The sequence below is a fragment of the Berghia stephanieae genome, chromosome 4 (genome assembly GCF_034508935.2).
Source record: "Berghia stephanieae isolate SIO BIC M18660-M18661 chromosome 4, UCSD_Bste_1.3, whole genome shotgun sequence".
Classification (NCBI taxonomy): Eukaryota; Metazoa; Mollusca; class Gastropoda; order Nudibranchia; family Aeolidiidae; genus Berghia; species Berghia stephanieae.
Genome location: NC_088363.1, coordinates 61,665,464 through 61,675,463, shown reverse-complemented (window position 1 = coordinate 61,675,463; position 10,000 = coordinate 61,665,464). Strand labels below are relative to the sequence as shown.

At 32.9% G+C, this 10,000-nt stretch overlaps 1 protein-coding gene across 1 annotated transcript in view; it reads left to right on the top strand.

The window, feature by feature from the left end:
* LOC144970966 (phospholipid scramblase 2-like) overlaps positions 1-10,000 on the top strand; it is a 34,932-nt gene that overhangs the window by 2,893 nt on the left and 22,039 nt on the right. Inside the window, exon 2 of the mRNA XM_078911191.1 lies at positions 9,322-9,515. Coding sequence (XP_078767317.1) covers positions 9,362-9,515 — 154 coding nt within the window. The 5' untranslated portion in view covers positions 9,322-9,361. The remainder of the gene's footprint in view (positions 1-9,321; positions 9,516-10,000) is intronic.

Sequence of the window (10,000 nt, the reverse complement as noted above, 5' to 3'; positions counted from 1 at the left end):
AATTCGAATTCTAATCAATAGAAATCGCCTCCGGTCTCAGCTTGAGATCCGGCACTGTTGTTCGATTCTTTTGTCTTTGATTTAATTAAAACTGTATTAAAACCACGGGATGGCAGCTGCTTTAATTCAGGTGTTTCTGTTTTGTAAATTTCAGATACAATAAGCGAAATAATAATAAAATAGCGGGTAATGTAAACATTGCTGCTCGAAGCTCGAAGAAATAAATAATAATGTGAAATTGAATGTAAGCTTCAACTTAATAAACGAAAACATATAAAATGGACGTTTCGAGTTTCCCCTTTATTAACTAAACAGGATGAATGAAACACTAACTATTATTACTAACGCCTCGACCACATTACCTCATTCGTCTGTAGAGTTTCATTCATCATGTTTTGTTAATAAAGGGGAAACCCGAAACGTCCATTTTATGTTTTCGTATTAAATTGAAGCTTACATTCAATTTCACATTGTTATTTAATCAAGTAACGTACACATAATATTATTTTCGTGGCCTTATGTGCCCTCTAGCACGAGTTGAATAGGTTAGGTAAAAGCACATAGGTACATATTTATGATAACCCACGGAAATGGAAACCAGTAGTCGTGACGTCACACCTTCCCCTCTTCCACTTCAAAACTCATTGGAAGTTTGTAACTAGTCCTACGGACACAATGGATAAATAATATTGTAACAAGATAAATTTATCCCCCTCCCCCCGCCCCCCCCCCCCCCAAAAAAAAAAATATGAAATGCTCGTGTTCCGAATGATTGTTAGATTTTCAGCAATAATTGTAGTAAAAAGGTAAATTACGACGTGGGCATATTTTCAGGTCTGATAACCAAACGTAATTATGGACTTGTTTTAACATTGTTGTCATGGACAATATGTTGCCTTGGTTTGAGAGTATTTTCACTGAATAATGAGCCCATAACGATTTGGGTTATCAGATTTGAAAATAAGTATGTGTCGGTGAATCGTATCGAAAAGAGCTCAAAAATAATTATTTTTGGAAAGAATCGTTTTGGGGACAAACCCTTTGTCATAATAACAAACTATGAATGAAGGATTGCTATTCTGAGAAGGACATTCGGTTTAGCAAAAACAAAACATTAAATAAATTAAAATTAAAAAACCCATTCTCTAATTGATTGCAGCTGGCATTTTACATCAACCATTAAATTGCTGTGCCGTGGAAAAACATGTATTAAAAATTTGGCTTGAAAACTCGTCACTCAAATTTCGATCGATTTCGACTTCGCGAAGTCCTAGGTTTCAGAACTTTTGACAAGATTTTTGACAAGGTTGTTTAAATCGATTGATGTTTGAAGGGTGAGTTTTCTGGCTAAATTATTTAATACACTTTTTTTATTCCAAGCACGGCAATTTACTCGTTAATCAAAGGATACTTAACATTTCCGCTTCATCGAGAAGATGATAGAAATAGTATTAAGAAACAATGAAAGTTTCTTGCTATTTCTTATAAATCAATATTAGTAATTGATCCGTGCTATTCTTTTCATCGTCAAAACGGCCCGTGGAATAAGCCTTTGACGTCATAATAGTCATTGCAACATACCCTATTGAGTGTATGTATGTGTGCGTGTGTGTGTGTGTGTGTGTGTGTGTGTGTGGGTTGGTGTGGGTTTTATGTTTGTATGGAAGCAGGGTAAGTGTTTATGTGTCCGTGTGTGTAAGTATGTGTGTGCGTGTGTTTGTATGTGGTTAGGGTAGGTGTTAATGTTTGCATGTGTGTGTTTGTAAGCGTGCGTGCACGAGTGTGTGTGTGTGTGTGTGTGTGTGTGTTCTCTCTGTGTGTATTTTTCAATCAGCAAACACTGCTAGTGTTCAATGTCCGATCAATCATATCAATTATCGATGGGTCATTCCATGCGTGGAGACCAAAGTGCTACGAACTAGCGATCATGGAATTAACACCTAATACCTATTGTTTACGAAATTCGGACAGCTCTATCTATCTATCTATCTATCTATCTATCTATCTATCTATCTATCTATCTATCTATCTATCTATCTATCTATCTATCTATCTATTTATCTATCGATCTATCTATTTATATATCGATCTATCTGTTCATCTATCGATCTACCCATCTATCTGTCTATCTATCTATCTATCTATCTATCTATCTATCTATCTATCTATCTATCTATCTATCTATCTATCTATTTATCTATCGATCTATCTATTCATCTATCGATCTATCTGTTCATCTATCGATCTACCCATCTATCTGTCTATCTATCTATCTATTTATCTATCTATCTATCTATCTATCTATCTATCTATCTATCTATCTATCTATCTATCTATCTATCTATCTATTTATCTATCGATCTATCTATTTATCTATCGATCTATCTGTTCATCTATCGATCTACCCATCTATCTGTCTATCTATCTATCTATCTATCGATCTATCCGGGTGGGGTTCCTGACCTCCCATTATATATCCATCTATATAGGACAGTGAGGCACTTACTGTGTCTTCTATCCACCTATATATATATATGTCCCTCTTTGAACTAGTTCCCCTTTGTTCTACTTTTTTTCGGGTACTTTAATTGCAATTCTAGAACTTTTACTACTATCCCAGATTCTTCCTTTTTTACTGGCGCTGATATGACCTACAAGTGTTGCAAGCGCCGTAAAACCATTAAAAACAAACATCTATCTATCTATCTATCTATCTATCTATCTATCTATCTATCTATCTATCTATCTATCTATCTATCTATCTATCTATCTATCTATATATATATATCTATCGATCTATCGATCCATCTATCTATCTATCTATCGATCCATCTATCTCTCTCTCTATCTCTCTATCTATCTATCTATCTATCTATCTATCTATCTATCTATATATCTATCTATCTATCTATCTATCTATACATCCATCCATCTATCGATCTATCTATCTATCTACCTATCTATCTATCTATCTATCTATCTATCTATACATCCATCCATCTATCTATCTATCTATCTATCTATCTATCTATCTATCTATCTATATATCTATCGATCTATCGATCCATCTATCTATCTATCTATCGATCCATCTATCTCTCTCTCTATCTCTCTATCTATCTATCTATCTATCTATCTATCTATCTATCTATATATCTATCGATCTATCGATCCATCTATCTATCTATCTATCGATCCATCTATCTCTCTCTCTATCTATCTATCTATCTATCTATCTATCTATCTATCTATCTATCTATCCATCTATCTATCTATCTATCTATCCATCTATCTATATATCTATCGATCTATCGATCCATCTATCTATCTATCTATCGATCCATCTATCTCTCTCTCTATCTATCTATCTATCAATCTATCTATCTATCTATCTATCTATCTATCGATCTATCTATCTATCTATATATCTATCGATATTCATCTATCTAACGATCTATCTATCTATCTATCTATCTATCTATCTATCTATCTATCTATCTATCTATCTATCTATCTATCTATCTATCTATCTATCTATCTATCTATCGATATCCATCTATCTAACGATCTATCTATCTATCTATCGATCTCTTCTATCAAACTATAGATAGATCTACCTATATATATATATATATATATATATATATATATATATATATATATATACGAGGGGGGGGGGGGGACTTATAAAAGTTCCATCTACTGTGGTCTTATTTTAAAGTGTGTGCATATTTTCAAATCATTTTATTTCCGTTATGACTTATATCGATAAATGGACACATTATTTGGGTATCGTTTCTTTTACTTCCATAATGAACACAAAAGAATATAATTCCGTGCGTTGATAAAATGAATGAAAAGTTATTATCGCTCTATCGATTTGTTCTTTACAATTATTGATATTTGTTACAGATATACAAAGAGCTCTGTCATACTTTGAAACTCCCCCCCCCCCCCAAAAAAAAAAAAAAAAAAAAAAAAACCCAAAAAAACCCCCCCAAAAAACAACAAAAACAAAAAAAAAAAACAAAACAAAAAAAAAAAAACAAAAAACAAAAAACAAAAAAAAAAAACAAACAAAACAAAAGCAACAAAAAAACCCCCAAAAAACAAACAACCCCCCCCCCCCCCCAAATAAATAAAAAACAAACAATACAAAACAAATAGAACATATTTTTTCAAATTTTGACCAGAAAATTCGTACTTCAAAAATGGACCGATTAAAATGACTCTCATCTTGTCAAAAACTCACAAACCAGCAAAGTCCCAGGTTTGTGAGTTTTTGACTAGATGAGGGTTATTCAAGATTTACAACAAATGTCACAGAACCAGCAATTATCAAAAGATGGAATGAAATTGACGTCATTCAATTCAGCTCTTTGTTATTGTTTCTAGGCACCCAGTTCAATCATTAGTGATATCTAATCATTACAATGGATCGGTAAAAGCAATAACAAAGAGTTGGATGACGTCAATTACGTTCTATGTCAATCTATTTGACACTTTTGAAACAATAGAGAAAAGGCTTAACTTCCAAAAACACTCATGCAATTGCTCTATCAGAAAAAGAAGATAAATATTTTCAAATGTAATTGAGTAAATGAATGACAATAATTTGATTAGTGATTTTGAAGAAAACATTTATTTCAAGACACTCAACTTTAATTAGAAAGAATACATTTATATTACGTAATCCCAACAGACGGCAAGTCTGATATAAAAAAAAAAATAAGATAAATATTAATTTAAAGATCCCCTTGATAAGGAACTTTTTATTTTAAAATACATATATGATTGAGCATTCATGATAATGTAAATAATGGATATTTAAAAGTGTTTTATAAAAACATCTTCTTCTATGCTTTTATCTTTTTCTCCACTTTAAATCTTCTTATCTCAAAGAATATTCAATGTGTAAAGACCTATATTATATTGTTCTTAGATCATTTACCGAACACTTGATCCACTTCAAAGCCCTATTACTGGTATGAAATGATATGATATGTTATGATATGATATGAAATGATATGATATGTTATGATACTATGCAATGTGCGATGTCGATCGTCTACTATTAGTACTATATTATAGATGTTGCTGGTAATGTCCAATAATAGTGTTATTTATGCTCTAAAGGCATTTAAGGAACCGTTGGTCCATTTTAAAGCCCAATTACTGAAATGAGACTTAGCATGTATTGAAAGTCAACTATAATTTCGACGGAATTTATATTTCTTCTATTCCACACCTCTTTCCGAATGTGTACATATTTGCAGGTCTGATAACCGAACGCGAAAACGGGCTTATTTTAACATTGTTGAAATGGACAAGGCAAAATTTTGAGAGTGGTTCCACCACAACAATGAGCCCAAATCAATTTGGGTTATCAGACCTGCAAATTAACGCATTTCGCCTCACCCCCCCCCCCCCAACCCATATCAGTCATCTTTTTTGCTTTGTGTTTTGATACATTGTTTATTCTTTATTTTAAAGCTTTAATTGTTTTTTCTCTTTGGACATGTCGATAGAATCGATTTTATGGCGATCAATAGTTTACAATCAATTATACTTTTCATCGAGCGTTCATTTTTAATTTTGGCTGTTAATGTTGGCATTTTCGAACATTTATTTACATAAAATTGTCTCTCTCTCCTTCTTAACCTTTTTATTATTTGTTAAATGAATTAAAATCAGATCAATTAATCTTAGTTGACCGAGAATGTTAAAAAATATTCTTAATCTTACTCGCTTTTCTCGGGTCTAGAAATCTCTCCGGATTATCGAATTATCAAATACCGGATTAAATTTTGTGATGTAAAGAGACCATTCGTCAATTAATAAATTAGCAAAACGAAATATTGCTAGATATAGCGCAATAGTTGAATATACCTTAGTAAAACCTACTTTTTCACTTCGTTCAGAAGAGAGCAACAAAGATATATATATATATATATATATATATATATATATATATATATATATATATATAATATATATATATATATATATATATATTATTCGTGTGTATATGTATATTATGTATGTATGTATGTATGTATGTATGTATGTATGTATGTATGTATGTATGTATGTATGTATGTATGTGTGTGTGATCAATGACTACTTCTTTGGATGACAGTACGACGCCTTATATATTAACACGGACACATTGATATTATGCTCTAGATTGAGGAACATTGGAACTCGATTGAAAGGAACCGTCGTTGAATTGTTTACAATTTTGTAATCCCACGATTTATCCAAGCATAAGTGAGTGTAGATATCTTAGTCATTGGTTTAGCTTGCACCTCTGCCCCCCCCCCCTCCCCCCTCTTCTTTCATTCTGTTTGTCCATTTCTATCTCAAAATAAAACACTAAAAGAAAACTAAAAAAAACTTGCCCGTTTATATAGATCAGTATACACTAAAAGTGCTCAAATTGCTTAAAAAGAGGTCCCAAGCAAACAGAAACATTAACATGCAGGACGAGACATTACGCCTGCTAGGCACTAATATTACAATTTTTTCCCGACTGATAACGCTTTTAACGGCCAGGTACTCTTTTTTCACATGAGCACAATGAGAGAATGTTAATAAAGAGCCTTTTCCAAGGACACAACTATGCGCCGCTTAGAGCGGGACTAGAACCTTGGACCTTCTGACTGGGCGGGGAGGTATCTAGGGCCCACCAAGAGTAATGACGGCAATTACTATAGATTTATCACCGGGTACTCGACGAGGTATCAATGACAAATGGCATATCGGGACAACACTATTTTGATTCAAATCACTTGAAAACTATATAGTAAATATTTCAAGTCATACTTTTGTCGGGATCAATATCAATGATATTTTTTTTTTTTATATCTAGCTATATAATCCTATTGTATAGTTGTAAAGCAATGTCTGCCTATAACCAACGTTGTTTTTTTTTCCAAATTAAAATGAGAGTCACAGAAAGTCTAAAACGACTGTATAACTGCATATTTATAGCTTGAAAGAGCGGACATATTTTAGAAGTGTTTAAATAAATTTGTTCACATATCTAATAACAAAGAACTCATAATCGATCCTCTGAGCTTACCTTTCAACTTAAAGACAATTTAAACATGATAATAATAATAATAATAGTAATAATAATAATAATAATAATAATAATAATAATAATAATAATAATAATAATAATAATAATAATAATAATAATAATAATAATAACACGTTACGTCCGACATGTTTAGGCACGTCGCCTGGAACTTAATTTCGTTGTATACAGTGCGAGTCACCGTCAATGTTCAAGCACTATTTTAATAACCGTCACTGCATTAATAATAATAATAATAATAATAATAATAATAATAATAATAATAATAATAATAATAATAATAATAATAATAATAATAATAATAATAATAATAATAATAGATCTTTATTGTCCATAAATATGGCAATTTGTCATTTAGTTACACTTGTTATAACGTTAAACGATAACTGTAACATTGAACAGATATTTCACTCCCACTTATTTCTCTCTCTCTCTCTCTCTCTCTCTCTCTCTCTCTCTCTCTCTCTCTCTCTCTCTCTCTCGTGCGATATACACAACATAAACATATTCATTTCCTTTTCAATTTGTTACGATTGTGGCAATTCGACACAAAAAATTATCATCATTATCAATTGGTCAGTTAATCTTACATTAAATAAATTAATCAGTTAATCAGTCAACGAATCAATCCTTGGTTTTTCTGTACCATATGGAATATTCAACATTTTTATTGCTGATGGAACGAACGTTGATTTATACTTGTTAGTTCTACATTTAATCTGACAAAACCTTCTCCCAGATGGTAAAAGACTAAATTCGTGGTATAAAATATGTTTTTATTGTTGGTAATTGAGAATGCTTTCCTTTCTATTGCTTTTCCATGAATTCTTTCTACTCCATCAAGAGGATGGTTTATTATTTTTGATGCCTCTTTGATAGATTTTGAAATTTTTGATTTATCTTTAAGTCGGCATCCTCCAAACCATATGGTGCAGCCAAACGCAATTACACTTTTAATCAATGAGTCATAAACTCTTAACATAGTTTTCTTCCTTACTTGAAATGTTCTCAATTTCCTTATGATTTATAATCTTTGGGCAACTTTCTTAGATATCATATTAATATGTTGAGAGAAATTGAGGGAACTATCAATGGTTATTCCTAAATATTTAAAATAGTCAACTATCTCAACATCATCTTTACCGATCGCCACAGACTTTAAGTCGTTTTTATTTTTTACACCAAACGCCTGTTCTTTCGTTTTTTCAACATTTAATTCAAGCTGATTTTGTTTACACCAATCGGTGAATATATTTATTTGTTTGAAATAATTCTTTTCGGTAACTTTATCTTTTAATAAGCCAAGAATAGCAGTATCATCTGCATATTTTACTATAAAACAATTTTCAAAGGATGGTCTGCACTCGTTGGTGTATAAGATGTACAGGATTGGGGAACTCACGCAGCCTTGGGGACATCCGTTCGACAACGTTCTTTTGTTGGAGATATGTTCACCCAATTTTACACATTGCGGTCTATGGGTCAGAAACTCTTTATACCATTTAATAAGGTAGTTTGGAATATCCATGTTGCACAACTTTTGAAGCAAAATATCTGTGTTCATGGCATTAAAAGCTGACGAAAAGTCGACAAACAGGATTCTGGCGTAATTCGAGGGCGTTTGGTCAAGGTGTTTTTAGATAATGTAACCATTCACATCTGAGTTGAATGGCTTAATATTATAAAACGACTCACACAAGAATACATCGCCGGCCCAGTGTCAACCATCCGATCACTGATCAATCTCAACATCGCTTGGCATGCTGATAAGATGAGACATTAAACCGCCGAGTCACGAAAATCACATATTTTCCATTTATTTTCTTCTAACAAATTCAATTTGTGTCTTATATTTTACTGCGGCTATGTGGTCTTGTGGTATGACACTCGGTCTCGGATCGGAAAGTACTGGGTTCAAGCCTCGCTCGACGCATAATAGAGTCCTTGGTAAAGGCTCTTTACTCCCACTATCTCACCGTACTCAGGTGTAAAATGAGAACCTGGCCATTATCAGCGCTGTCTCTGTCGGATAAATTGTAATACCTAACAGGCTTCATGTCACGTTCTACATGTTACATGTTGCTGTTGGTCAGGAACCCTATGTTAATCGTTAACAAAGCTTAAGTTTTTACTGTCGCTTCCCCCCCCCCCCCCCCCCCCCACTTCCCTCTTTCTGATTTTTTTTGCTTTCAATCCTATATAATATTGTACATCAACAGATAATCCCGTGGCAGAGAATCATAAACAAACACGTTCACAATGGCATATCAACAGTCTGTGACCGGTCAACCGGGTGTTCAACCCATGCAGCCTGGCTATGGCCCACCACCAGCATATGATGGCCCACCACCACCCTCCCAATACCAAACCGGTCCGCCACTCGCCGGCACTCATAATCCAGGGCAAGCCATGAGTAAGTTTAAAAAAAATATCAAAGTGACAAATTACAAAGGGAAGCAGGCACTGATGTAAGATAAACGTAATGAAAAAGGGTTTATAAAGTGCCATAAAGTGCATGCATAAAGAAAAATACAAGGGTAGAGACAGGCTGATTTTCTGCGATGATTTTTTCTTGCATTTTCTCTCTTGTTTGTCTAACACTGTTTCATACACACCTCTTCAGGTTTTTATCATGAGTTAGTTGCGTGATAGAAATTGAAGCAAATTAATGCTAGGCTACCTGAAGTCATGGATTGCAAATTTTAACAAAAACAAATATGACGGTTAAAAAACAAATATGAAAAAAAAACAAACAAATATGACGGTTAAAAAAAGAAACAAACAAAAAACAAAAAAAAACAAAAAACAAAAATCAAACAAAACAAAAAACCAATTGCCTCGGACGCAAACTCTTTATTGGGTCAACAATAATGCAAAAGCTGTTGCCTGAAGCTCGAA